The 25318-nt window shown below is 38.1% G+C and overlaps 1 protein-coding gene and 50 non-coding genes across 51 annotated transcripts; 49 read left to right on the plus strand and 2 right to left on the minus strand.

The window, feature by feature from the left end:
- Positions 1 to 364: 364 nt before the first annotated feature.
- Positions 365 to 24406, minus strand: LOC139934052 (uncharacterized protein MT2135-like). The gene is made up of 13 exons (XM_071928341.1): positions 24332 to 24406; positions 23519 to 23596; positions 22790 to 22876; positions 22574 to 22609; positions 22115 to 22160; positions 21609 to 21751; positions 20919 to 21059; positions 19783 to 19917; positions 18989 to 19102; positions 18484 to 18560; positions 2370 to 2552; positions 1259 to 1445; positions 365 to 677 (listed from the first exon to the last, which is right to left on the minus strand). The coding sequence occupies exons 1-13, from the start codon at positions 24380 to 24382 to the stop codon at positions 528 to 530; spliced, it is 1428 nt and encodes a 475-aa protein (XP_071784442.1). The 5' UTR covers positions 24383 to 24406; the 3' UTR covers positions 365 to 527.
- On the plus strand, positions 2856 to 2927 carry Trnae-uuc (transfer RNA glutamic acid (anticodon UUC)). Its single transcript has one exon. It is a non-coding gene; the product is annotated as a tRNA-Glu (tRNA).
- Positions 3194 to 3265, plus strand: Trnae-cuc (transfer RNA glutamic acid (anticodon CUC)). Its single transcript has one exon. It is a non-coding gene; the product is annotated as a tRNA-Glu (tRNA).
- On the plus strand, positions 3365 to 3436 carry Trnae-cuc (transfer RNA glutamic acid (anticodon CUC)). The gene has a single exon. It is a non-coding gene; the product is annotated as a tRNA-Glu (tRNA).
- On the plus strand, positions 3703 to 3774 carry Trnae-uuc (transfer RNA glutamic acid (anticodon UUC)). Its single transcript has one exon. It is a non-coding gene; the product is annotated as a tRNA-Glu (tRNA).
- On the plus strand, positions 3872 to 3943 carry Trnae-cuc (transfer RNA glutamic acid (anticodon CUC)). Its single transcript has one exon. It is a non-coding gene; the product is annotated as a tRNA-Glu (tRNA).
- Trnae-cuc (transfer RNA glutamic acid (anticodon CUC)) lies at positions 4046 to 4117 on the plus strand. Its single transcript has one exon. It is a non-coding gene; the product is annotated as a tRNA-Glu (tRNA).
- Trnae-cuc (transfer RNA glutamic acid (anticodon CUC)) lies at positions 4215 to 4286 on the plus strand. The gene has a single exon. It is a non-coding gene; the product is annotated as a tRNA-Glu (tRNA).
- Positions 4385 to 4456, plus strand: Trnae-cuc (transfer RNA glutamic acid (anticodon CUC)). The gene has a single exon. It is a non-coding gene; the product is annotated as a tRNA-Glu (tRNA).
- On the plus strand, positions 4555 to 4626 carry Trnae-cuc (transfer RNA glutamic acid (anticodon CUC)). Its single transcript has one exon. It is a non-coding gene; the product is annotated as a tRNA-Glu (tRNA).
- Positions 9083 to 9154, plus strand: Trnae-cuc (transfer RNA glutamic acid (anticodon CUC)). Its single transcript has one exon. It is a non-coding gene; the product is annotated as a tRNA-Glu (tRNA).
- Trnae-cuc (transfer RNA glutamic acid (anticodon CUC)) lies at positions 9252 to 9323 on the plus strand. The gene has a single exon. It is a non-coding gene; the product is annotated as a tRNA-Glu (tRNA).
- Trnae-uuc (transfer RNA glutamic acid (anticodon UUC)) lies at positions 9422 to 9493 on the plus strand. The gene has a single exon. It is a non-coding gene; the product is annotated as a tRNA-Glu (tRNA).
- On the plus strand, positions 9764 to 9835 carry Trnae-uuc (transfer RNA glutamic acid (anticodon UUC)). Its single transcript has one exon. It is a non-coding gene; the product is annotated as a tRNA-Glu (tRNA).
- On the plus strand, positions 10104 to 10175 carry Trnae-uuc (transfer RNA glutamic acid (anticodon UUC)). Its single transcript has one exon. It is a non-coding gene; the product is annotated as a tRNA-Glu (tRNA).
- Trnae-cuc (transfer RNA glutamic acid (anticodon CUC)) lies at positions 10273 to 10344 on the plus strand. Its single transcript has one exon. It is a non-coding gene; the product is annotated as a tRNA-Glu (tRNA).
- Trnae-uuc (transfer RNA glutamic acid (anticodon UUC)) lies at positions 10442 to 10513 on the plus strand. The gene has a single exon. It is a non-coding gene; the product is annotated as a tRNA-Glu (tRNA).
- On the plus strand, positions 10611 to 10682 carry Trnae-uuc (transfer RNA glutamic acid (anticodon UUC)). The gene has a single exon. It is a non-coding gene; the product is annotated as a tRNA-Glu (tRNA).
- On the plus strand, positions 10949 to 11020 carry Trnae-uuc (transfer RNA glutamic acid (anticodon UUC)). The gene has a single exon. It is a non-coding gene; the product is annotated as a tRNA-Glu (tRNA).
- Positions 11290 to 11361, plus strand: Trnae-uuc (transfer RNA glutamic acid (anticodon UUC)). The gene has a single exon. It is a non-coding gene; the product is annotated as a tRNA-Glu (tRNA).
- Positions 11460 to 11531, plus strand: Trnae-uuc (transfer RNA glutamic acid (anticodon UUC)). The gene has a single exon. It is a non-coding gene; the product is annotated as a tRNA-Glu (tRNA).
- Positions 11629 to 11700, plus strand: Trnae-uuc (transfer RNA glutamic acid (anticodon UUC)). Its single transcript has one exon. It is a non-coding gene; the product is annotated as a tRNA-Glu (tRNA).
- Trnae-uuc (transfer RNA glutamic acid (anticodon UUC)) lies at positions 11969 to 12040 on the plus strand. Its single transcript has one exon. It is a non-coding gene; the product is annotated as a tRNA-Glu (tRNA).
- Positions 12139 to 12210, plus strand: Trnae-cuc (transfer RNA glutamic acid (anticodon CUC)). Its single transcript has one exon. It is a non-coding gene; the product is annotated as a tRNA-Glu (tRNA).
- Trnae-cuc (transfer RNA glutamic acid (anticodon CUC)) lies at positions 12308 to 12379 on the plus strand. The gene has a single exon. It is a non-coding gene; the product is annotated as a tRNA-Glu (tRNA).
- Positions 12477 to 12548, plus strand: Trnae-cuc (transfer RNA glutamic acid (anticodon CUC)). Its single transcript has one exon. It is a non-coding gene; the product is annotated as a tRNA-Glu (tRNA).
- Trnae-uuc (transfer RNA glutamic acid (anticodon UUC)) lies at positions 12647 to 12718 on the plus strand. The gene has a single exon. It is a non-coding gene; the product is annotated as a tRNA-Glu (tRNA).
- Positions 12818 to 12889, plus strand: Trnae-uuc (transfer RNA glutamic acid (anticodon UUC)). Its single transcript has one exon. It is a non-coding gene; the product is annotated as a tRNA-Glu (tRNA).
- On the plus strand, positions 12988 to 13059 carry Trnae-uuc (transfer RNA glutamic acid (anticodon UUC)). The gene has a single exon. It is a non-coding gene; the product is annotated as a tRNA-Glu (tRNA).
- On the plus strand, positions 13157 to 13228 carry Trnae-cuc (transfer RNA glutamic acid (anticodon CUC)). Its single transcript has one exon. It is a non-coding gene; the product is annotated as a tRNA-Glu (tRNA).
- Positions 13327 to 13398, plus strand: Trnae-cuc (transfer RNA glutamic acid (anticodon CUC)). Its single transcript has one exon. It is a non-coding gene; the product is annotated as a tRNA-Glu (tRNA).
- On the plus strand, positions 13496 to 13567 carry Trnae-cuc (transfer RNA glutamic acid (anticodon CUC)). The gene has a single exon. It is a non-coding gene; the product is annotated as a tRNA-Glu (tRNA).
- Trnae-cuc (transfer RNA glutamic acid (anticodon CUC)) lies at positions 13665 to 13736 on the plus strand. Its single transcript has one exon. It is a non-coding gene; the product is annotated as a tRNA-Glu (tRNA).
- On the plus strand, positions 13834 to 13905 carry Trnae-uuc (transfer RNA glutamic acid (anticodon UUC)). The gene has a single exon. It is a non-coding gene; the product is annotated as a tRNA-Glu (tRNA).
- Trnae-uuc (transfer RNA glutamic acid (anticodon UUC)) lies at positions 14002 to 14073 on the plus strand. The gene has a single exon. It is a non-coding gene; the product is annotated as a tRNA-Glu (tRNA).
- On the plus strand, positions 14344 to 14415 carry Trnae-uuc (transfer RNA glutamic acid (anticodon UUC)). Its single transcript has one exon. It is a non-coding gene; the product is annotated as a tRNA-Glu (tRNA).
- Trnae-cuc (transfer RNA glutamic acid (anticodon CUC)) lies at positions 14514 to 14585 on the plus strand. The gene has a single exon. It is a non-coding gene; the product is annotated as a tRNA-Glu (tRNA).
- Trnae-cuc (transfer RNA glutamic acid (anticodon CUC)) lies at positions 14683 to 14754 on the plus strand. The gene has a single exon. It is a non-coding gene; the product is annotated as a tRNA-Glu (tRNA).
- On the plus strand, positions 14852 to 14923 carry Trnae-cuc (transfer RNA glutamic acid (anticodon CUC)). Its single transcript has one exon. It is a non-coding gene; the product is annotated as a tRNA-Glu (tRNA).
- Positions 15022 to 15093, plus strand: Trnae-uuc (transfer RNA glutamic acid (anticodon UUC)). Its single transcript has one exon. It is a non-coding gene; the product is annotated as a tRNA-Glu (tRNA).
- On the plus strand, positions 15191 to 15262 carry Trnae-uuc (transfer RNA glutamic acid (anticodon UUC)). The gene has a single exon. It is a non-coding gene; the product is annotated as a tRNA-Glu (tRNA).
- Trnae-uuc (transfer RNA glutamic acid (anticodon UUC)) lies at positions 15533 to 15604 on the plus strand. Its single transcript has one exon. It is a non-coding gene; the product is annotated as a tRNA-Glu (tRNA).
- Positions 15703 to 15774, plus strand: Trnae-uuc (transfer RNA glutamic acid (anticodon UUC)). The gene has a single exon. It is a non-coding gene; the product is annotated as a tRNA-Glu (tRNA).
- Positions 15872 to 15943, plus strand: Trnae-uuc (transfer RNA glutamic acid (anticodon UUC)). Its single transcript has one exon. It is a non-coding gene; the product is annotated as a tRNA-Glu (tRNA).
- On the plus strand, positions 16213 to 16284 carry Trnae-cuc (transfer RNA glutamic acid (anticodon CUC)). Its single transcript has one exon. It is a non-coding gene; the product is annotated as a tRNA-Glu (tRNA).
- Trnae-cuc (transfer RNA glutamic acid (anticodon CUC)) lies at positions 16554 to 16625 on the plus strand. The gene has a single exon. It is a non-coding gene; the product is annotated as a tRNA-Glu (tRNA).
- Trnae-cuc (transfer RNA glutamic acid (anticodon CUC)) lies at positions 16895 to 16966 on the plus strand. Its single transcript has one exon. It is a non-coding gene; the product is annotated as a tRNA-Glu (tRNA).
- On the plus strand, positions 17065 to 17136 carry Trnae-uuc (transfer RNA glutamic acid (anticodon UUC)). Its single transcript has one exon. It is a non-coding gene; the product is annotated as a tRNA-Glu (tRNA).
- On the plus strand, positions 17743 to 17814 carry Trnae-cuc (transfer RNA glutamic acid (anticodon CUC)). Its single transcript has one exon. It is a non-coding gene; the product is annotated as a tRNA-Glu (tRNA).
- Positions 19296 to 19371, minus strand: Trnai-gau (transfer RNA isoleucine (anticodon GAU)). The gene has a single exon. It is a non-coding gene; the product is annotated as a tRNA-Ile (tRNA).
- Trnae-cuc (transfer RNA glutamic acid (anticodon CUC)) lies at positions 21428 to 21499 on the plus strand. The gene has a single exon. It is a non-coding gene; the product is annotated as a tRNA-Glu (tRNA).
- Positions 24407 to 25318: the final 912 nt, after the last annotated feature.

Raw genomic sequence — 25318 nt, forward strand, 5'->3', positions numbered from 1 at the left:
CAGTCCACTCCATTGAATCGTGTAGGTGTCCCATGGAATTTGAGTTCAAGAAATCGAACATCTGAAAGCACACAACATCGTGTGACCAGGGTGGTCACTTTCACTATTATCTCGCAACTTCGACGACCAATTGAGCTCAAGTTTTTACAGGTTTGTTATTTTATGCATAAGATACACCAAGTGAGAAGACTGGTCTTTGACAATTACCACAAGTGTCCTCTGTCTTTAATACCCCTTCTTCTTGTAAAGCCAGTCACACCCATATGGAAAATTAACGTTGGCCGAAGGCGGGTGGTTCAAAAGAGGGCGCTGTCAGATGGGGGGGGGGGGGCAGAATCGCCTGCCACTTTAGGCCTAGTAAGGATTTAGCTGTAAGGACGGCCGGAGGGGTGCGTTTATTTATTTATTTTTCTCTCTGATTAGATCTGAAGGGTGGGGGATTCTTTATAGATAAATGCTTAAATTACCTCTTCCAGATTGCATATCAGAAAAACTATGTTTATATTAAACTTTGTCCTGTATCCCTATTATATAATAATTGAAAAGATTGTCCCAGTAACAGTGACGAGCAATAAATATACGGAAGATACAACATAGGGCGCTGTTGATCCAGCAGGTTCAGGAAGCCATGGTTGGTAGTTGATCCAGAGAGACAAGCCAGACGAGGACTCTCGAAGCTGTGGGAGATGGAAGAAAACAAGTTAATGCATCAATTTTCTCAACAAAGATGTAATAATGTCACGCATATTGAATTATGATTATGATGTCATGCATAACTATAAATTAACTATTGCCTCCACCAACTCAAGATAAATATTTGGGTTCTTTTCCTTCTTCAATATTTTGCTGGTTTTGGCACATTTTTTTTTTCTTCAAAAAAGATACAGTCGCTTGTGAAACTTCCAGCGGAATCGGGGTCTGCTGCATACTATAAAACAACAAAAACTGTCACTGTATTATCACCAATAACCACGTTAACAGCGAGGTGGCAGAGGGTACCAACCGCATCTGTGTCCACAGCGTTATTTGCAAAAGAGGACGTAAGAAATTAAATTTGTATTGAAAAAAATGGCGGGCATTGTGGTCGAAATCATTTCGCATGATGCTTACCATTGGCTCATCAGAGTTGCAGCCTTTAAAAGTTGTCTTACATGTGACATGGTCTTTGTTACATGGGGGACTGATTTTTGTTGTTCATGATTGTGGACAGAGAAAAACAAAAACTTGGCTAAGTCCTTCACTCCATTAGAGAACCAACCTTCTGATTTCTGTATCCATCCTGAGGTATGCTGAATTTATATCCAGGTGGGCACTCGGCTCTTATTGGATCGCTGGGTCCAGGAGACGCACTGATTGTCCAATCGTCAGGCTCGTCTAAGTTCTGACATGCGTAGTGCAGTTCGATGGAGCAATCGTCTGATAAGTACCAACGCCAGTCAGTTTTACTGAAGTACAAACGAAAAAGAACAAGAGAAATTACTATGTTAATCGTCAAAATAAAAAATAAAATAAAAATAACGCTCAGCCAGGTATGTGATTGTGACTTTGATGATAAGATGGAATCTGGCATACAGATCTGCGATGGCCCTAGAGCCAAGTATGTTTATCATAAGTAGGATTTGAAACTTTGCATGGTGGAAATAAGATATAGAAGAGTTTGCGGTAACACCATGTAATATTTATCTCTAAATGAGTTGGGGTGGTTCTGAAAAGAACCGTTGGATTAACTCGACGTTTCGATCAGTATGCTCTGATCGTCAGAGCATACTGATCGAAACGTCGAGTTAATCCAACGGTTCTTTTCAGAACCACCCCAACTCATTTAGAGATAAATATTACATGGTGTTACCGCAAACTCTTCTATATGTTTATCATGACTTACCCTGACTGTTTGCAGTGTCTAAGCCCCTGTCCGAATTAGCGGCTACAGCTACGGCTACGGCTAGATTTCCGTGCATCATGTGTTGAGGTATAGGACTTCCTTAGCAACACCCTTAGCAACAGCCATAGCCGCCAATACGGATTCGGTCTTAGTTGTGTGTATTATATTTACACGTGGCAGCCATGTTGTTTAGAATAATTTTGCACGTTTGCATGTTAATACAAGAAATTTATAATTTGTATTGGGATGTTTAAAATGTTTGAATACTCTAACAGTTAAAAATAAGCATTTTCGAAAATGTCAGACCCCATTTTCAGAAAGTTGCGTCAATTTTTCAGATTGACAGTACACAGCAACTTGGACAGTAATTAATTACAGCAATCTTTATGAATATTGCTTCATGACCAACAGACAGGCCCATCGTACATTTCCCTTGCAGCCTCGATTTGAACTAACTGAACTGAAAGGCTGGTGACATAAGACTTACCTGACCCAGACACATGACTCTGAAGTCAAGGTACCTGACGGTTCCCCTTTTGCCCACGTAAACAGTGCAGTCTGAATGAGACTAGGTGTAATGAAGTCCGTGGCTGGATACTGGATACGACACTTGATGAACTCGGTGAAGTCTAGTATCACACCGGTGCTAGTCACCCCGTCGTAGATTGGACTGTAACAAGAAAATGGGCTGCACATTTTTGTTTTTCATGAAAACGTAAAATTACTGTTGGATCTAAAGAACTACAAACACAACCATGTGTACATTTTATGTACAAAACCTACTCTGTTCGCTGAAAAACTATAATCACAAAATATGGTCTAGTGGTTAGGATCCGGCGTTTTCACCGCCGTGGCTCGGGTTCAATTCCCGGTGTGGGAATTTCATTTTGCCTAATAATAAACAATTAAAAAAAATTACGTAGTTAACAAAAATGTGTTGTTAAATAGTTGAATAACAATTAAGGGCATGTAATCCCATATGGTCTAGTGGTTAGGATCCGGCGTTTTCACCGCCGTGGCCCGGGTTCGATTCCCGGTGTGGGAATTTCATTTTGCCTTATAATAAGTAATAAATTCCATCATTTTGTAATGTTAACAAAAATCTATTTTAAATAAATGAAATAACAAGTAAACGCATGTAATCCCATATGGTCTATTGGTTAGGATTCGGCGCTCTCGCCGCCGTGGCCCGGGTTCGATTCCAGCTGTGGGAATTTCATTTTGCCTGATTACCAGTAATAAATTCTTTTTTTAATGTAGTTAACAAAAATGTTTTGTGAAATACACTGAGTAAGAATTGAGAGCATGTAATCCCATATGGTCTAGTGGTTAGGATCCGGCGCTCTCACCGCCGTGGCCCGGGTTCGATTCCCGGTGTGGGAATTTCATTTTACTTGCATAATAAGTTATACACCTTTGTTCAAAACGTAGTTTAACAAAATCTATTTTGAAATAAATTGAATAACAAGTAAGAGCATGTAATCACATATGGTCTAGTGGTTAGGATCTGGCGTTCTCACCGCCGTGGCCCGGGTTCGATTCCCGGTGTGGGAATTTCATTTTGCCTAATAATAAGTAATAAATTCCTTCATTTTATGTAGTTAACAAAAATGTATGTTTAAATAAATTCAATAACAAGTAAGAGCATGGTATCCCATATGGTCTAGTGGTTAGGACCCGGCGCTCTCACCGCCAAGGCCGGGTTCGATTCCTGGTGTGGGAATTTCATTTTGCCAAATAAAAAGTGATACATTCTTTGTTTTATGTAGTTTTAAAAAATCTATTTTGAAATAAATTGAATAACAAGTAAGAGCATGTAATCCCATGTGGTCTAGTGGTTAGGATCCGGCGTTTTCACCGCCGTGGCCCGGGTTCGATTCCCGGTGTGGGAATTTCATTTTGCAAAATAAAAAGTGATACATTCTTTGTTTTATGTAGTTAACAAAAATGTATTGTTAAAAAGATTGAATAACAAGTAAGAGCATGTAATCCCATATGGTCTAGTGGTTAGGATCCGGCGCTCTCACCGCCGTGGCCCGGGTTCGATTCCCGGTGTGGGAATTTCATTTTACTTGCATAATAATTAAGTTATACACCTTTTTCAAAATGTAGTTTGACAAAATCTATTTTGAAATAAATTGATAAACAATTAAGAGCATGGTATCCCATATGGTCTAGTGGTTAGGATCCGGCGCTCTCACCGCCATGGCCCGGGTTCGATTCCCGGTGTGGGAATTTCATTTTGCCAAATAAAAAGTGATACATTCTTTGTTTTATGTAGTTAACAAAAATGTATTGTTAACAAGATTGAATAACAAGTAAGCGCATGTAATCCCATATGGTCTAGTGGTTAGGATCCGGCGCTCTCACCGCCAGGGCCCGGGTTCGATTCCCGGTGTGGGAATTTCATTTTGCCAAAATAAAAATTGATACATTCTTTGTTTTATGTAGTTAACAAAAATGTATTGTTCAAAAGATTGAATAACAAGTAAGAGCATGTAATCCCATATGGTCTAGTGGTTAGGATCCGGCGCTCTCACCGCCGTGGCCCGGGTTCGATTCCCGGTGTGGGAATTTTATTTTACTTGCATAATAAGTTATTCTCTTTTTCCAAAATTTAGTTTAACAAAATATATTTTGAAATAAATTGAATAACAAGTAAGAGCATGGTATCCCATATGGTCTAGTGGTTAGGATCCGGCGCTCTCACCGCCGTGGCCCGGGTTCGATTCCCGGTGTGGGAATTTCATTTTGCCTAATAATAAGTAATAAATTCCTTCATTTTATGTAGTTAACAAAAATGTATGTTTAAATAAATTGAATAACATTTAAGAGTCAGTTCAGGTAAATAGTTGACATAGTTGCTCACGGTCAAAAAATGAATTTTTTTTATACTTTGTTGGTGGAAGGGCCTTGGGGTGCAAGTAAACAAAATTGCATTTTCAATTCTATATATAGCCCGTTGCCATGGTTACGGCTCATTTTGTTTTTTGGCCATTTTAGGCCGATTTTGGGGTCTGAAAAACTGGTTTTTAGCTCATATTTACAACTCCACCCAACTAAAATGCAACATTATTTCAAAAAATCTTTTATATCACTACAAAGTATCATCCTTGGCCTTCCTTGAGAAAAAAAAATTATTGCTTTAAATAACACCCTTGTGCTATTTTTGCATCATGCATTACAGTATGTTTTTAGAACTTGCAAAATCGACATTTTTACCCTATTTTTGGACCCCAAAATGTCAATTTGCCAGGGGTCTCAGAAAATTTTCCTTTCGGCTGTGATTAGGGCCAACAGTGGTCTTTCCATATCTGGTGTCAAAAACTTGGGCAATTGTATCCTGTTGTGACAGTACTGCCTCAAAACTAGACTTTTTTCCCCAAAACATGAAAAATGCCTTTTTAAGGGTCTTTTCACATAATATCGAAATACGTGTCCACGGTAAAAAAAAAAAAGGAATATTTTTCTTATACTTTGTGGATGGTAGGATGGTAGGGACTTGGGGTCCAAATAAATAACATTTACATTTCAAATCATAATATAACACGTTGCCATGGTAACAGTTCATGTGTGTTTAGGCCACTTTAGGCCGATCTTGGGGTATGAAAAACTGTTTTTTTAGTTAATATTTACAAATCCACCCCACCAAAAAACAAAAATATTTCATAAAACCTTTTACATCACTACAAAGTATCATCCTTGGCTTTACTTGAGACAAAAAAATATTGCTATAAATTTCACTCTTGTGCTATTTTTAGAACGTGCATTAGAGTATGTTTTTAGAACTTGCAAAATCAACATTTTTACCAGATTTGTTGCCCTCAAAATTTCATTATTTTCAGGGGTCTCAGAATATTTTCCTTTCGGTTTTGATCAGGGCCAAAATTTGTCTTTTTTATTTCTGGTAAGAAAAACTTGGCAAGTGTATCCTGATGTTAACAGTACTGTCTCAAAAATAGACTTTTTTCCTCAAACAGAAAAATGCATTTTGAATTGTTTTTTCTTCATACTGAATTTCTAACATTAAAAAGTAATAATTCCATCAATCTTGCAGCTTTTCCTTAGCACTAGTGGATTACCCAACATTTATCAGGAACTGTTGATGACCTTAATTTTAGAATTTGCCCGGCCCAGCCCCAATCATATTTCTTGACATTGCATAAAACAATGTTTTGTGAATAGCGCCTCTTCTTTTGAAAGTGTTCCCATTCGGTTGTTATTGGTGTTTTCATGTCTTCTGGGTAGAAACACTGTGTTTATTGTATCCTGTTGTGACTGATCATGCCTTAAGTATAGTAATTTTTCAAAAACAATGCATGCTTGTTAAAAATCTGGCACTGTTTCCATGCCCTTTGAGTACTGAATACAAAGTTTTTATTTAAACATAATGGTATCCAACCAAACCATAACCAATGCTTTGCCACTGAGAGTTCTTGATTTGGCTACTTTACCTATTATACAGGTATGATTCCCATTGCAAGTAGAGTGCGATGAGCATTCTTTACAAGTTGTCTTTAATACAGGGCCTACTTTTCTTGGTCCCTGCCTGCTACCAAATGTAAAACTTTTCTTAGAGATAGAGATCATAAACAATGTAGTTTCTGTGCTTGCGGCAGATGGTTTGGAGCATCCAATCATGTCCAACACAAACGTGGGAAATTAAAAAGCCCGCTTAAAAGTGTTGGAAAAGTTTGCCAAGATCTTATTAAAAACAATGATACTAACGATTTGCAAGATGAGCGTAAGAGATTATTTAAAAGGAACACGTTGCTTGGGATCGGTTAAGTTGGTCTTTGAAATGCGTTTGTAACGGTTTGTTTTAAAATGCATGGTTTTTGAGTGATACTTGTGTGGATCATTATATTCTACTTTTAAAATATCTTTCTAATAATAATGCATTTTTTAATAAACGTTTACAAACGCTTTTCAAATACCAACTCGACCGATCCAAGGCAACGTGTTCCTTTAATGAAACAACATTGAAAGAAGTTGTAAAAACTTGCACCTGCTGAACATAAATAAGTAAGATGCATTTGCAGTAACAAAAGTCTATTCAGGCTAGTTTGATTATTATTTCCATTCACTATCTTACTAATTCATAATTATTATATATGTCTCTGAGAACGATCAACAAAAAACATTGTCAAACATTACCTGCTGAATTGTTTATCACGTTAAATAAACCAACTCTTTTATTGTTTGCAACAGTACAATTGAAAGGAACCCCACCATAGATGGGGGAACTGCTTACAGAAGGCCAAAGCAGGTGAATGGCCATTTATACTTTGGATACAGTACTTGCTCACTTTTAGAGCCTCTTTGTTCTGATTGGGATGAAAATGTTTAGTTTGGTAGCGGGCAGGGGACCAAGAAGACTATTATAAGGCCATGTAAAGACAAGAACAGTAAAGATTGCTCATCGCACTACTTCTCTTCTTGCAATGTGAATCATACCTGTACAACTAGGTAAAGTAGTTATGACAAAACAAGATCTCAGTGGCTTAAAGAGCATGGAAACAGTGCCATATTTTTTTAACAAGCATGCTCGTTTTTGTTTTTTATCAATTCAAACTAAGGGATAACTTCAAAATGCATTTTTATTGTTTTTGGAAAAATTACCATTTTTGAGGCAGAAGTGTCACAACAGGATACAATAAACCAAAGTGTTTCTCCCCAGTAGACATGCAAACCATAATAATAGCCCAATCAAAACAAAAAGGGAAATATTCTGAGAACCAATAAAACATTAAAGACAGTACAAACTTTCTTGATGTGCAGGGGAATTTAAAAATGTGACTTTCAAAAAAGAGGCGCTGTTCACAAAACTGTTATTTTATTTTATGCAATGTCAAGAAATATGATTGGGCCAGGGCCGGGGTGGGGCAAATTATAAGATTTAGGTCATCAACAAGTCCTGATCAATGTTTGGTAATGCACTAAACCTACAAAGTGCTTATAAAAAGCTGCCAGGTTGATGGAATTATTGCTTACTTCTTCATGTTATAAATTCAAAATGAAGCAAATATTTCAAAATGCATTTCTCTATGTTTTCGGGGAAAAGGGTCTATTTTTGAGACAGTTCTGTTACATCAGGATACAATTGCCCGAGCTTTTCTTACCAGAAATAAAATGACAAATTATGGCCCTGATCAAAACCGAAAGGAAAATATTCTGAGACCCCTGAAAAAATGGAATTTTGAGGGCAAAAAATATGGTAAAAATGTTGATTTTGCAAGCTCTAAAAACATACTATAATGCACGTTCTTAAAATAGAACAAGGGTGAACTTTATAGCAATATTTTTTTGTCTCAAGTAAAGCCAAGGATGATACTTTGTAGTGATGTAAAAGGTTTTATGAAATATTTTTGTTTTTTGGTGGGGTGGAGTTGTAAATATTAGCTCAAAAAAAAACAGTTTTTCATACCCCAAAATCGGCCCAAAGTGGCCTAAACACAAATGATCAGTTACCATGGCAACGTGTTATATTATGATTTGAAATGTTAATGTTGTTTATTTGCACCCCAAGTCCCTACCATCCACAAAGTATAAGAAAAATATTCCTTTTCTTTTACCATGGACACGTATGTCGATATTATGTGAAAAGACCCTTAAAAAGTCATTTTTCATGTTTTGGGGAAAAAAGTCTAGTTTTGAGGCAGTACTGGCCCAACAGGATACAATTGCCCAAGTTTTTGACACCAGATATGGAAAGACCAATGTTGGCCCTAATCACAGACGAAAGGAAAATTTTCTGAGACCCCTGGCAAGTTGACATTTTGGGGTCCAAAAATAGGGTAAAAATTTCGATTTTGCAAGTTCTAAAAACATACTCTAATGCATGATGCAAAAATAGCACAAGGGTGATATTTAAAGCAATAATTTTTTTTCTCAAGGAAGGCCAAGGATGATACTTTGTAGTGATATAAAAGGTTTTTTGAAATAATATTGCGTTTTGGTGGGGTGGAGTTGTAAATATGAGCTAAAAACCAGTTTTTCAGACCCCAAAATCGGCCTAAAATGGCCAAAAAACAAAATGAGCCGTAACCATGGCAACGGGCTATATATAGAATTGAAAATGCAATTTTGTTTACTTGCACCCCAAGGCCCTTCCACCAACAAAGTATAAAAAAAATTCATTTTTTGACCGTGAGCAACTATGTCAACTATTTACCTGAACTGACTCTTAAGAGCATATAATCCCATATGGTCTAGTGGTTAGGATCCGGCGCTCTCACCGCCGTGGCCCGGGTTCGATTCCCGGTGTGGGAATTTCATTTTGCCAAATAAAAAGTGATACATTCTTTGTTTTATGTAGTTAACAAAAAAGTATTGTTAACAAGATTGAATAACAAGTAAGAGCATGTAATCCCATATGGTCTAGTGGTTAGGATCCGGCGCTCTCGCCGCCGTGGCCCGGGTTCGATTCCCGGTGTGGGAATTTCATTTTGCCAAAATAAAAATTGATACATTCTTTGTTTTATGTAGTTAACAAAAATGTATTGTTAAAAAGATCGAATAACAAGCAAGAGCATGTAATCCCATATGGTCTAGTGGTTAGGATCCGGCGTTTTCACCGCCGTGGCCCGGGTTCGATTCCCGGTGTGGGAATTTCATTTTGCCTAATAATAAGTAATAAATTCTTTCATTTTATGTAGTTAACAAAAATGTATTTTTTAAATAAGTTGAATAACAAGTAAGAGCATGTAATCCCATATGGTCTAGTGGTTAGGATCCGGCGCTCTCACCGCCGTGGCCCGGGGTTCGATTCCAGGTGTGGGAATTTCATTTTGCCTAATGATGAGTAATAAATTCCTTCATTTTATGTTGTTAACAAAAATGTATTTTTAAATAAATTGAATACCATGTAAGAGCATGTAATCCAATATGGTCTAGTGGTTAGGATCCGGCGTTTTCACCGCCGTGGCCCGGGTTCGATTCCCGGTGTGGGAATTTCATTTTTGCCTAATAATAAGTGATACATTCCTTTATTTTATGTAGTTAACAAAAATGTATTTTTAAATAAATTGAATAACAGGTAAAATCAAGTAATCCCATATGGTCTAGTGGTTAGGTTCCGGCGTTTTCACCGCCGTGGCCCGGGTTCGATTCCTGGTGTTGGAATTTTATTTTGCCTAATAATAAGTAATAACTTCCTTCATTTTATGTAGTTAACAAAAATCTATTTCAAATAAATTGATTAACAAGTAAGAGCATGTAATCCCATATGGTCTAGTGGTTAGGATCCAGCGTTTTCACCGCCGTGGCCCGGGTTCGATTCCCGGTGTGGGAATTTCATTTTGCCTAATAATAAGTGATAAGTTCCTTCATTTTATGTAGATAACAAAAATCTATTTCAAATAAATTGATTAACAAGTAAGAGCATGTAATCCCATATGGTCTAGTGGTTTGGATCCGGCGCTCTCACCGCCGTGGCCCGGGTTCGATTCCCCGTGTGGGAATTTCATTTTGCCTAATAATAAGTAATAAATTCCTTCATTTTATGGAGTTAACAAAAATCTATTTGAAATAAATTGAATAACAAGTAAGAGCATGTAATCCCATATGGTCTAGTGGTTAGGATCCGGCGTTTTCACCGCCGTGGCCCGGGTTCGATTCCCGGTGTGGGAATTTCATTTTGCCTAATAATAAGTAATAAATTCCTTCATTTTATGGAGTTAACAAAAATCTATTTGAAATAAATTGAATAACAAGTAAGAGCATGTAATCCCATATGGTCTAGTGGTTAGGATCCGGCGTTTTCACCGCCGTGGCCCGGGTTCGATTCCCGGTGTGGGAATTTCATTTGGCCTAATAATAAGTAATCAATTCCTTCATTTTATGTAGTTAACAAAAATGTATTTTTAAATAAATTGAATACCATGTAAGATTTGTAATCCCATATGGTCTAGTGGTTAGGATCCGGCGCTCTCACCGCCGTGGCCCTGGTTTGATTCCCGGTGTGGGCATTTCATTTTGCCTAATAATAAGAAATAAATTCCTTCATTTTATGTAGTTTTAAAAAATCTATTTGAAATAAATTGATTAACAAGCTAGAGCATGTAATCCCATATGGTCTAGTGGTTAGGATCCGGCGTTTTCACCGCCGTGGCCCGGGTTCGATTCCCGGTGTGGGAATTTCATTTGCCAAATAAAAAGTAATAAATTATTTCATTTTATGTAGTTAACAAAAATGTATTTTTTAAATAAGTTGAATAACAAGTAAGAGCATGTAATCCCATATGGTCTAGTGGATAGGATCCGGCGCTCTCACCGCCGTGGCCCAGGGTTCGATTCCTGGTGTGGAAATTTCATTTTGCCTAATAATAAGTAATAAATTCCTTCATTTTATGTAGTTAACAAAAATATATTTTTAAATAAATTGAATACCATGTAAGAGCATGTAATCCCATATGGTCTAGTGGTTAGGATCCGGCGTTTTCACTGCCGTGGCCCGGGTTCGATTCCTGGTGTGGGAATTTCATTTTGCCTAATAATAAGAAATAAATTCCTTCATTTTATGTAGTTAACAAAAATGTATTTTTAAATAAATTGAATCCCATGTAAGAGCATGTAATCCCATATGGTCTAGTGGTTAGGATCTGGCGTTTTCACCGCCGTGGCCCGGGTTCGATTCCCGGTGTGGGAATTTCATTTTGCCGAATAATAAGAAATAAATTCCTTCATTTTATGTAGTTAACAAAAATCTATTTGAAATAAATTGATTAACAAGCTAGAGCATGTAATCCCATATGGTCTAGTGGTTAGGATCCGGCGTTTTCACCGCCGTGGCCCGGGTTCGATTCCCGGTGTGGGAATTTCATTTTGCCAAATAAAAAGTGATACATTCTTTGTTTTATGTAGTTAACAAAAATGTATTGTTAACAAGATTGAATAACAAGTAAGAGCATGTAATCCCATATGGTCTAGTGGTTAGGATCTGGCGCTCTCACCGCCGTGGCCCGGGGTTCGATTCCAGGTGTGGGAATTTCATTTTGCCTAATAATAAGTAATAAATTCCTTCATTTTATGTAGTTAACAAAAATGTATTTTTAAATAAATTGAATACCATGTAAGAGCATGTAATCCCATATGGTCTAGTGGTTAGGATCCGGCGTTTTCACCGCCGTGGCCCGGGTTCGATTCCCGGTGTGGGAATTTCATTTTGCCTTATAATAAGAAATAAATTCCTTCATTTTATGTAGTTAACAAAAATGTATTTTTAAATAAATTGAATCCCATGTAAGAGCATGTAATCCCATATGGTCTAGTGGTTAGGATCTGGCGCTCTCACCGCCGTGGCCCGGGTTCGATTCCCGGTGTGGGAATATCGTTTTGCCTAATAATAAGTGATAAATTCCATCATTTTATGTAGTTAACAAAAATCTATTTGAAATAAATTGAATAACAGGCAAGAGCATGTAATCCCATATGGTCTAGTGGTTAGGATCGGGCGCTCTCACCGCCATGGCCCGGGTTCGATTCCCGGTGTGGGAATTTCATTTTGCCTAATAATAAGTAATCAATTCCTTCATTTTATGTAGTTAACAAAAATGTATTTTTAAATAAATTGAATACCATGTAAGATTTGTAATCCCATATGGTCTAGTGGTTAGGATCCGGCGCTCTCACCGCCGTGGCCCGGGTTCGATTCCCGGTGTGGGAATTTCATTTTGCCTAATTATAAGAAATAAATTCCTTCATTTTATGTAGTTAACAAAAATGTATTTTTAAATAAATTGAATACCATGTAAGAGCATGTAATCCCATATGGTCTAGTGGTTAGGATCCGGCGTTTTCACCGCCGTGGCCAGGGTTCGATTCCCGGTGTGGGAATTTCATTTTGCCTAATAATAAGTAATAAATTCTTTCATTTTATGTAGTTAACAAAAATGTATTTTTTAAATAAGTTGAATAACAAGTAAGAGCATGTAATCCCATATGGTCTAGTGGTTAGGATCCGGCGTTTTCACCGCCGTGGCCCGGGTTCGATTCCCGGTGTGGGAATTTCATTTTACCTAATAATTAGTAATAAATTCCTTCATTTTATGGAGTTAACAAAAATCTATTTGAAATAATTTGAATAACAAGTAAGACGCATGTAATCCCATATGGTCTAGTGGTTAGGATCCGGCGTTTTCACCGCCGTGGCCCGGGTTCGATTCCTGGTGTGGGAATTTCATTTTGCCTAATAATAAGTAATAAATTCTTTCATTTTATGTAGTTAACAAAAATCTATTTGAAATAAATTGATTAACAAGTAAGAGCATGTAATCCCATATGGTCTAGTGGTTAGGATCCGGCGCTCTCACCGCCATGGCCCGGGTTCGATTCCCGGTGTGGGAATTTCATTTTGCCTAATAATAAGTAATAAATTCCTTCATTTTATGTAGTTAACAAAAATGTATGTTTAAATAAATTGAATAACAAGTAAGAGCATATAATCCCATATGGTCTAGTGGTTAGGATCCGGCGCTCTCACCGCCGTGGCCCGGGTTCGATTCCCGGTGTGGCAATATCGTTTTGCCTAATAATAAGTGATAAATTCCATCATTTTATGTAGTTAACAAAAATCTATTTGAAATAAATTGAATAACAGGCAAGAGCATGTAATCCCATATGGTCTAGTGGTTAGGATCGGGCGCTCTCACCGCCGTGGCCCGGGTTCGATTCCCGGTGTGGGAATTTCATTTTGCCTAATAATAAGTAATAAATTCCTTCATTTTATGTAGTTAACAAAAATGTATTTTTAAATAAATTGAATACCATGTAAGATTTGTAATCCCATATGGTCTAGTGGTTAGGATCCGGCGCTCTCACTGCCGTGGCCCGGGTTCGATTCCCGGTGTGGGAATTTCATTTTGCCTAATTATAAGAAATAAATTCCTTCATTTTATGTAGTTAACAAAAATCTATTTGAAATAAATTGATTAAAAAGCTAGAGCATGTAATCCCATATGGTCTAGTGGTTAGGATCCGGCGTTTTCACCGCCGTGGCCCGGGTTCGATTCCCGGTGTGGGAATTTCATTTGCCAAATCAAAAGTGATACATTCTTTGTTTTATGTAGTTAACAAAAATGTATTGTTAACAAGATTGAATAACAAGTAAGAGCATGTAATCCCATATGGTCTAGTGGTTAGGATCCGGCGTTTTCACCGCCGTGGCCCGGGTTCGATTCCCGGTGTGGGAATTTCATTTTGCCTAATAATAAGTAATAAATTCTTTCATTTTATGTAGTTAACAAAAATGTATTTTTTAAATAAGTTGAATAACAAGTAAGAGCATGTAATCCCATATGGTCTAGTGGTTAGGATCCGGCGCTCTCACCGCCGTGGCCCGGGGTTCGATTCCAGGTGTGGGAATTTCATTTTGCCTAATAATAAGTAATAAATTCCTTCATTTTATGTAGTTAACAAAAATGTATTTTTAAATAAATTGAATACCATGTAAGAGCATGTAATCCCATATGGTCTAGTGGTTAGGATCCGGCGTTTTCACCGCCGTGGCCCGGGTTCGATTCCCGGTGTGGGAATTTCATTTTGCCTTATAATAAGAAATAAATTCCTTCATTTTATGTAGTTAACAAAAATGTATTTTTAAATAAATTGAATCCCATGTAAGAGCATGTAATCCCATATGGTCTAGTGGTTAGGATCTGGCGCTCTCACCGCCGTGGCCCGGGTTCGATTCCCGGTGTGGGAATATCGTTTTGCCTAATAATAAGTGATAAATTCCATCATTTTATGTAGTTAACAAAAATCTATTTGAAATAAATTGAATAACAGGCAAGAGCATGTAATCCCATATGGTCTAGTGGTTAGGATCGGGCGCTCTCACCGCCATGGCCCGGGTTCGATTCCCGGTGTGGGAATTTCATTTTGCCTAATAATAATTAATCAATTCCTTCATTTTATGTAGTTAACAAAAATGTATTTTTAAATAAATTGAATACCATGTAAGATTTGTAATCCCATATGGTCTAGTGGTTAGGATCCGGCGCTCTCACCGCCGTGGACCGGGTTCGATTCCCGGTGTGGGAATTTCATTTTGCCTAATTATAAGAAATAAATTCCTTCATTTTATGTAGTTAACAAAAATGTATTTTTAAATAAATTGAATACCATGTAAGAGCATGTAATCCCATATGGTCTAGTGGTTAGGATCCGGCGTTTTCACCGCCGTGGCCAGGGTTCGATTCCCGGTGTGGGAATTTTTATTTGCCAAATCAAAAGTGATACATTCTTTGTTTTTTGTAGTTAACAAAAATGTATTGTTAACAAGATTGAATAACAAGTAAGAGCATGTAATCCCATATGGTCTAGTGGTTAGGATCCGGCGTTTTCACCGCCGTGGCCCGGGTTCGATTCCCGGTGTGGGAATTTCATTTTGCCTAATAATAAGTAATAAATTCTTTCATTTTATGTAGTTAACAAAAATGTATTTTTTAAATAAGTTGAATAACAAGTAAGAGCATGTAATCCCATATGGTCTAGTGGTTAGGATCCGGCGCTCTCACCGCCGTGGCCCGGGGTTCGATTCCAGGTGTGGGAATTTCATTTTGCCTAATAATAAGTAATAAATTCCTTCATTTTATGTAGTTAACAAAAATGTATTTTTAAATAAATTGAATACCATGTAAGAGCATGTAATCCCATATGGTCTAGTGGTTAGGATCCGGCGTTTTCACCGCCGTGGCCCGGGTTCGATTCCCGGTGTGGGAATTTCATTTTGCCTAATAATAAGAAATAAATTCCTTCATTTTATGTAGTTAACAAAAATGTATTTTTAAATAAATTGAATCCCATGTAAGAGCATGTAATCCCATATGGTCTAGTGGTTAGGATCTGGCGTTTTCACCGCCGTGGCCCGGGTTCGATTCCCGGTGTGGGAATTTCATTTTGCCGAATAATCAGAAATAAATTCCTTCATTTTATGTAGTTACAAAAAATCTATTTGAAATAAATTGATTAACAAGCTAGAGCATGTAATCCCATATGGTCTAGTGGTTAGGATCCGGCGTTTTCACCGCCGTGGCCTGGGTTCGATTCCCGGTGTGGGAATTTCATTTTGCCAAATAAAAAGTGATACATTCTTTCTTTTATGTAGTTAACAAAAATGTATTGTTAACAAGATTGAATAACAAGTAAGAGCATGTAATCCCATATGGTCTAGTGGTTAGGATCCGCCGTTTTCACCGCCGTGGCCCTGGTTCGATTCCCGGTGTGGGAATTTCATTTTGCCTAATAATAAGTAATAAATGATTTCATTTTACGTAGTTAACAAAAATGTATTTTTTTAAATAAGTTGAATAACAAGTAAGAGCATGTAATCCCATATGGTCTAGTGGTTAGGATCCGGCGCTCTCACAGCCGTGGCCCGGGTTCGATTCCCGGTGTGGGAATTTCATTTTACCTTATAATAAGTAATAAATTCCTTCATTTTATGGAGTTAACGAAAATCTATTTGAAATAAATTGAATAACAAGTAAGACGCATGTAACCCCATATGGTCTAGTTGTTAGGATCTGGCGTTTTCACCGCCGTGGACCGGGTTCGATTCCCGGTGTTGGAATTTTATTTTGCCTAATAATAAGTAATAAATTCTTTCATTTTATGTAGTTAACAAAAATGTATTTTTTAAATAAGTTGAATAACAAGTAAGAGCATGTAATCCCATATGGTCTAGTGGTTAGGATCCGGCGCTCTCACCGCCGTGGCCCGGGTTCGATTCCCGGTGTGGGAATTTCATTTTGCCTAATAATAAGAAATAAATTCCTTCATTTTATGTAGTTAACAAAAATGTATTTTTAAATAAATTGAATACCATGTAAGAGCATGTAATCCCATATGGTCTAGTGGTTAGGATCGGGCGTTTTCACTGCCGTGGCCCGGGTTCGATTCCCGGTGTGGGAATTTCATTTTGCCTAATAATAAGTAATAAATTCTTTCATTTTATGTAGTTAACAAAAATATATTTTTTAAATAAGTTGAATAACAAGTAAGAGCATGTAATCCCATATGGTCTAGTGGTTAGGATCCGGCGCTCTCACCGCCGTGGCCCTGGTTCGATTCCCGGTGTGGGAATTTCATTTTGCCTAATAATAAGAAATAAATTCCTTCATTTTATGTAGTTAACAAAAATGTATTTTTAAATAAATTGAATACCATGTAAGAGCATGTAATCCCATATGGTCTAGTGGTTAGGATCCGGCGTTTTCACCGCCGTGGCCCGGGTTCGATTCCCGGTGTGGGAATTTCATTTTGCCTAATAATAAGTGATACATTCCTTTATTTTATGTAGTTAACAAAAATGTATTTTTAAATAAATTGAATAACAGGTAAAATCAAGTAATCCCATATGGTCTAGTGGTTAGGATCCGGCGTTTTCACCGCCGTGGCCCGGGTCGATTCCCGGTGTGGGAATTTCATTTTGCCTGATAAAAAGTGATACATTCTTTGTTTTATGTAGTTAACAAAAATGTATTGTTAAATAGATAGAATAACAAGCAAGAGCATGTAATCCCATTTGGTCTAGTGGTTAGGATCCGGCGCTCTCACCGCCGTGGCCCGGGTTCTATTCCCGGTGTGGGAATTTCATTTTACTTGCATAATAAGTTATATACCTTTTTTCAAAATGTAGTTAAACAAAATCTTTTTGAAATAAATTGATTGACAAGTAAGAGCATGGTATCCCATATGGTCTAGTGGTTAGGATCCGGCGTTTTCACCTCCATGGCCCGGGTTCGATTCCCGGTGTGGGAATTTCATTTTGCCTATTAATAAGTAATAAATTCCTTCATTTTATGTAGTTAACAAAAATGTATTTCTAAATAAATTGAATAACAAGTAAGAGCATGTAATCCCATATGGTCTAGTGGTTAGGATCCGGCGCTCTCACCGCCGTGGCCCGGGTTCGATTCCCGGTGTGGGAATTTCTTTTTGCCTAATAAAAAGTGATAAATTCATTTTTTTGAATTCAAATTCAGTTATATACCTTTTTTTCAAAATGTAGTTAAACAAAATCTTTTTGAAATAATTTGATTGACAAGTAAGAGCATGTTATCCCATATGGTCTAGTGTTAGGATCCGGCGCTCTAACCGCCGTGGCCCGGGTTCGATTCCCAGTGTGGGAATTTTCATTTTGCCTAATAGTTAGTAATAAACTCCTTTATTTTATGTAGTTAACAAAAATGTATTGTTAAATAAATTGAATAACAGGTAAAATCAAGTAATCCCGTATGGTCTAGTGGTTAGGATCCGGCACTCTCACCGCCGTTGCCGCGGTTCGATTCGATTTCATTTTGCTTGCAAAATAAGTAATACAATCTTCTTCTTTTCAAAATGTAGTTGACAACCATTAATTGTTAAATAAATTGACTAACAAGTCAGAGCATGTAATCGTCACTCTCGTGGCCCGGGCTCCTTTCCCGGTGTGGGAAGTCTTCATGTTTTTCATGTTCTAGTTAAAACTATAGTGCAAGTAATTACTAATAGTCTCACCCTTACATAGTTAAATTATAAATTTAACTCCACAGTAGTAAATTGTTATTGATGGAGACAGATAGGCGTCTTCCCATGTTACAATCTCTCAAATGACTTACCCATAGTGTGTTCCGTCACTATAGTACCGAATCATGTTGGTTGCGTTCTTAGTTCCGCACGAAGGGTAATTACTGAACTGCAAAAGTAACCAAATCAATATTTAGCCCTGATTGTTTCGTCCTTCGGGTGGGACGTACAGCCGTAGGTCCCGTGTGTTGTGTAAACGCACGTAAACTAACCCAGTGCATAATGCGCCACAGCACTATACCATCGGTGCATTGTAAAAGTAGTGGGCCTCATACTTCAGAAGCCAAACAACCCTTAGACTTGATTCAAGTCCCCGTTCTCGTGTGAGAGGTCCTTCAGCATATCGCGCCAACTACACTACAAGCAAACAAACCCGTACCGCAGCGCGAGCTCGCCGTCAAACTGTGGCCCCGCGTGCGGAACAGGTTAAGGGAATGCAAAGCATCACACAAAACATAAGTTTTCTGCCGATGCCACGGGATTGGGACTTGAGTCAAGACTAAACAACCCGGTAACTCCGGGCTTGTTTTCACTTACTTGGTTTACTTTGATATCTTCCCAGTAAATGTGATGAATGAAGAATCCACCGTGTGTGTAAAGTTCACCAGAACCTGCTGTTGACCCAGACGCCATAACCACGTTCTTGCCCGCCTAAATATTCATAGCGAAAAGCAAGGGTTGTGAAATGTTTTGTAATGTCTGTATAGTTTATAGGTGGTGAAGTTCATCAGAATGTTTTCATAGTTCTTTCATTATTTCTGGCATTCTTTTACAAATTAACATTTTGACATGCGAAAAAATACGATTTTGTTCCTTCTTGATAATACGATACCAAAATGTGTATTGGTCAATGTGGGATTCGAACCCACGACCTTCGCGTTATCAGCACGACGCTCTACCGACTGATGAGCTAACCGACCAAGATGAAGATAGTTAAACAGTTAGTTTAAACAACAATTTGGAAACTAACCAACTCACAAGGTTGGGTACATTATTGAAGATGCTAACTGTTCAATTTGGTTATAAATAATACTGTAATACATAGAACATCCAATTTCATGTTGCTTCGTTATTAAGTTCTGCGTTATTTAAACAATCCCAGAACAAAACAAGTATGAGCATGTAGTCCCATATGCTCTCACCACTGGCCTGGGTTCGATTCCCGGTGTGTGAACTTCATTTTGTTTGGTTATTAAGTTAGGAATTATTAAAATTTACTTTAATTTAATTACAAAAAAATCATGCTAGTTTCGCAACCATGTGAATTCTACAGGGACCCTTGATAAATTGCTGTCGTGTGAAAAGGGCTATTCAGTGTGAGATGATAATACCTGTCTCATTTGTCTCACAGTGGGCCACACTCCTCCGTAATCCTCTTTGAGCTCTGCTGGAGTAAGCATCCTCTTTCCCAGGTACTGCTCCAGGGGACGGTTTACTTCCTCGTCGTGCCCCTGGCTGAACTTCTCCTATAATACACAAAAAGGCCCAAGCAGGAGTAAATGTTGACAAAAGATAGAGCAAGTACCCATAACTTCCTTTGGGTGTAGGCCTATGTTTAGGGCAAACATGTAACTTACTCTTTTTTATTTTAAGCATTGGACACTATTGGTAATTGTCAAAGACCAGTCTCCTCATCCTTGGTGTATCTCAACGAATGCATAAAATAACAAACCTGTGAAAATTTGAGTTCAATTGATCGTCGAAGTTGCAAGATAATAATGAAAGAAAAAACACCCTTGTCACACGAAATTGTGTGCATTCAGATGCTTGATTTCATGACCTCAGATCCTAAACCTGAGGTCTTGAAATCAAATTCGTGGAAAATCACTTCTTTCTCGAAAACTACTCCACTTCAGAGGGAGCCGTTTCTCACAATGTTTTATACTACCGACCTCTCCCTATTACTCGTTACCAAGTGAGGTTTTATGCTGATAGTTATTTCGAGTATTACTAACATGCCTTTAATTATGATGTAAGAGTGTATTATTTCGTTTTCAAAGTGGTTTAACGTGCTCTACCAACACAACTTTCTAGCCCTGTTGGCGGTCTCCCTCCTCGGGTGTGGCAGTCAGAACCCATTCAACGGTATAAAAACAGTGTCACCCCCTTCAAGGGCCTTGGCTGCCGCTTCCAATGTTTTATCGTAAACTTGGGTGATCCTATGACTACACCACCGCTAGCGGTTGTACCATGGCTTCTGACTAGCACCCGAACAGAGATATTGACTAACAGCTTAGCTCAGTTGGTAGAGCGCCGTCGGGGATGTCCGCCGGAGATTCTGACCTCCATATCGTAAATTAACTTGGGCTAAAGGAGGATGTGTCAATGGAGGGCGCTCAAAAGTAGTTTGTACACAGTTCGCCCTATGGGGGGACAGGGTTTCCGTGGGACAAAATCTCATGCCACAACGGCACGCCTCTAAACGTATTGAGGCAACAATGAAGTCACCCTTTAATCATTGGCTTACATTGAGGTAGATGCGCACCATCTCCTGCTCATTGCCTGGTGAATTCAGCCAATCAGCGATCTCCTTGATGCCGTCTGCGTACAGTCTATGGTATGGTAAACAGCCAATGGCAGCCTCATCTGATAAATGTGCCATCCGCATCTAATAATAATAATCATAACATCAAATTTATGAGACGCACAGTGTCTGGAAACCATTCAACAGCGCCGGCTGCAAGCAAGTTCTGCTGACAGATTGAACAGATGAGTGTTGAGGTTGCGTTTGAATGTTGATAGATCAGGTGTGTCCCTCAACTCGTCTGGCAAGGAATTCCAGAGATGCGGTGCGCAGCTGGAAATAAATAGCACTGTCTCCGTAGCTTGCCAGGCGAGATTTGCGAACATAGAGTATGGGTGATGAAAATGAAGATCTAAGGCATGGTCTCAACCCGACTCAAGGTCTGACAGCAGGTAGTGTTAAACGCGTCCTTTTACTGTAATCAACCAATATTTCAACATTGCTAATAAGCATCCCATATGGTCTAGTGGTTAGGATCCGGCGCTCTCACCGCCGTGGCCCGGGTTCGATTCCCGGTGTGGGAAATCAGATTTTTTCTTTTCATTTTGGTTACCGCCGTGGCGTTTTCATCGTTCGTTTGATTTATTGATTGATAAGTTGATCGATTGTTAGACAGATTGATTGATTGATTACCGCTCCATCTTCACACCACCAGTTATCGATCTCCAGGGACCGGATACCCATGTTGAGTAGATCAGTGAAACTCAGTACTTGATTGGCCAAAGCAACACACCAATTATTCTCATACGGTGGGGGCCAGTTGCACGTATCGTTAACTGTCAAAATAATGAACAACACAATCATAGTAACAACAAATGATGAGAAATTTAACACCAACTACAACTCATCTTTTGAAAATCATTATCGTCAAAGGTATTAGCCTACAAAATTACTGAAACACTTGCTTTCATAGACCCTAATAAACGATGCCCTAGATACATCAAAGCAAAAAAGAGACAAACAATTGTTAAATATCACAATAATGAACCACAAAGGAAACTGACTTGCTGAAACTAAAATGTTTAAGTCGAACTAGAGTCGCTCCGAATCTATTTGGTTCGGCGCGACTCTGGCGAGCCTGTCTGAAACATGTGTATTGGCAGCCATTGCAGTTTGTGGCAGTCGTCTTACTGTCTTACCTCCGTATCCGTACCCGTATGCTCTTGCATTGTAAGCGTTGTGAGCCTATAGAGTAAAATAAAGAAGGTAAAGTTCAAGGTGTAATGACAAGTCATAAAAGCGTCAGGATAAAATACTATGTATTTTATACCCTTACACCGATTTGTGATGAGCACTTTGTATACTCAATGCGCTCTCCATGTCCTTTCGGGATGAAATCTACAGGGACATACTAACAACTCGGTTAGCATTCGGACCCTAGACCGGGTGTCATATGGAACACACCCCCCCCCCTCCCAGCCTGACAGAAGTACCAATGGGATTCTGTAAAACCTCGAATACCACCGGGACACTTTTGTGGACGCTTGGTGGCAGCAGATTTACAATGAGTAGATGGAAGGTTTATTAGGTTTGTTTTCGAGGTTTTTTTTTTTTTTTTTTTTTTTTTTTTTTTGTCACAAGCCAAGGCATGTACTTACATCGAGCATTTGGAGTCTGTTCCATTGGTCATCAATCTGGGGAAGGAATGTGCAAATTAATATTATTAACTAAACAATATCAAAATTCAATCATTTTTATTAATTTGTTTATTTCTCATATTACTACTGCGTATTACTTCTTTCTAAACTGCCATTTTGCGTTTAAAAAAGAAACTTGAAATCAGACCCTTCTGCGCCTTCCCTCGCGTATTTTACCTGTAGTTCCCGCTGGGTTTTGGTGGCGAACGATAACCAAGGATCAACTGGTACTCTGCCGGGCAAGCAATGGCCTTCTGTAGAGCACTGGTATAAATAAAAGAAACCGCATGTTTTAGTAGTAGTAAACAAAACGGTTTTTAAAACAATGTGTCGTCGTTTAAAAAGAACTGAATAAACATTAAATAAATGAAAAATAAATAAAAAATATCAAACAGGAATAAACAACAGGAATAGGACTATAGTATAAAGTCACATTATAAAAACAAATAAATTCGAAAGTACGGTATGTAGGTAATGGGATCATGTGCCACTGATGTGCCGATCTTAGAATGTGGCTTTTTTAAATATTTTTGTTATATAATATCGAATAGGACATAAGTACAATATTTATCTGCGATTCCCCTTTTGGTTATAACTCAAAATAATATCGTTATAGGCCTATAACACATTGTGAGAAAGGGCGCCCTCCGAAGTAACGTAGTTTTCGGAAAAGAAGTAATTTTCTCACGAATTTGGTTTCGAATGTTGAGATAAACCAAGTGAGAAGACTGGTCTTTGACAATTTACCAATAGTTTTTATCAGTGTCTAAAGAGACATTCAATAAAACATCGTACAATACGATTTCAATGGAAGGTATACGTTTGATCACTCTTTAAATTAATGTCATTTTTAATCAGTTTTGATTCAGTACATTATTTTCTTGTTGAGCGAGAACAGCAGCCTACCTCAGTACATCCGACCTGACGACTGATCCCTTTACATCTAATATCGACCTCAGTCACCGTGCATGCTAAACCTTCCACCTGTCGGGATGTTAAACATTTCGGTCACGTTTATTATCAATCACAGAACGTTTTCATAACAAAGTTTCGTAAAGACAACATAAATTAACATATCACATGGATCTACGATTTGTTTTATGGCTACCCGAAAAATATAAGTAATTCTGAGGGAAATGGTGGTCAAATGTTTAAACTATAGACCTTTTTATTGCAACGTCACTTTTGTCAACCGAGGTTGGAAACATATGGATAGCCATAATGCAAAACAAAAATAGATGGCGACAGTTTGTAACAATGTCACACAACTATTCAACAGTAGTGTTGAGTTTCTTGGATACAAAGCAACCACTCATTGAGATATTTTATATAAAGACAGTCGACCCTTTTGGTAATTACTCAAAATAATTTTTAGCACAACTCTTAGAGCTGTTGATAGTATAAAAAGGTTGTGAGAAACGGCTCCCTCTTAAGTGACGTAGTTATCGAGAAAGAAGTAATTTTCCACGAATTTGATTTCGAGACCTCAGATTTAGAATTTTGAGGTCTTGAAATCAACCATCTGATAACACACAACGTCGTGAAACAAGGCTGTTTTTCTGTCAATTATTTTACAACTTCGACGACCGATCGAGCTGAAATTTTCACAGGTTTGTTATTTTATGCACACGTTGAGATCACCAAGTGAAAAGACTGGTCTTTGACAATTACCAATAGTGTCCACTGTCTTTAACTCAGAACCACCATACTCAAACTCACCATTAATAAGAAACCGACAGCACGAATCATTCTGGATTTCAACCCCATCATTGTATTCGATGTAATTCGTAATAATCGTCCAGTCTCATCGCCAGGATTTAAGCTTCATATCAAGGCATTATCTTGTTGGTGTAAAGATCAAAGGGTCATACTAAGACTAATTAACCTTACTTAACCAATCTAGTGGTATCTCGTTATACAACTAGCTTCGATAAGGGAGATAATTTTAGTCCACTTGATGTTCCCAAATTCGGCCACTAAACAAAAGCAAATTTTAGAGTTTGACTGACCGAGAGACCAGTCTGGGGATATATTGGGGCTGGTTCTACAATTGGCATATCCAATCCCAGTTTTGAAGAGCCGGTCTATTTTTGCTAAACACATAATGCTACTTCGGAAACTAAAGTATCCGTGACACGTACCGTGATTGTCCAGCAATTAAAGATTAGATATAATATCACAAACTGCGCGATTTGGTAACCAGTTTCATAGGTTGTTAATAGTATCAGCTGTCTGCTCGGATATCAAAGCCTAATCGTAATGTTAACAATGGGTGCTGTGTTACCATATAACTGTCGGTCGTTGCCCTTGTAATTCTCAGACCATTTTTGTTTGTGTCTGCATGAGACAAAAACGTCAAAAACGTAGTTTAGTAATTAATATGTCAAAATTATTGATCAATGTTTGCTCTCGAAGGAAACAGGAGATTCCAAACTAGATCTTCGACTATGAAATCGTTAGGGATAAGTCCAGCCTTTTTATCAAATTTAAGTCAAAATTTAAAAAAAACATCTCAAGGACTCCAAGATGGCGGACCTTTGTTCCGTTTGTTGTATTTTCACATCAGGCAAACTTTAATTGTTTAATCACTGCTTACAATCACAACACCTTGTAGATGTTTTGTACATGACAACTGATAGGAGTAATGCCAAACTGCAAGATTTTGAGACGTCTTAAAGGATTTTGGTACTTTTTCTAAATGTCCAT

Source organism: Asterias amurensis, chromosome 2 (assembly GCF_032118995.1).
Source record: "Asterias amurensis chromosome 2, ASM3211899v1".
Taxonomy (NCBI): domain Eukaryota; kingdom Metazoa; phylum Echinodermata; class Asteroidea; order Forcipulatida; family Asteriidae; genus Asterias; species Asterias amurensis.

What these genes read in the sequence shown, in the direction of transcription:
- LOC139934052 (XM_071928341.1), bottom strand. Translation starts at nt 24,382, where the DNA reads ATGATGGGGTTGAAATCCAGAATGATTCGTGCTGTCGGTTTCTTATTA. An exon ending in AGTGACGGAACACACTATGG is followed by an intron (nt 2,553 to 18,483) that starts GTAAGTCATTTG and finishes TTCTTGTTACAG; the next exon opens with TCCAATCTACGACGGGGTGA. An exon ending in GAGTCATGTGTCTGGGTCAG is followed by an intron (nt 1,446 to 2,369) that starts GTAAGTCTTATG and finishes TTTGTACTTCAG; the next exon opens with TAAAACTGACTGGCGTTGGT.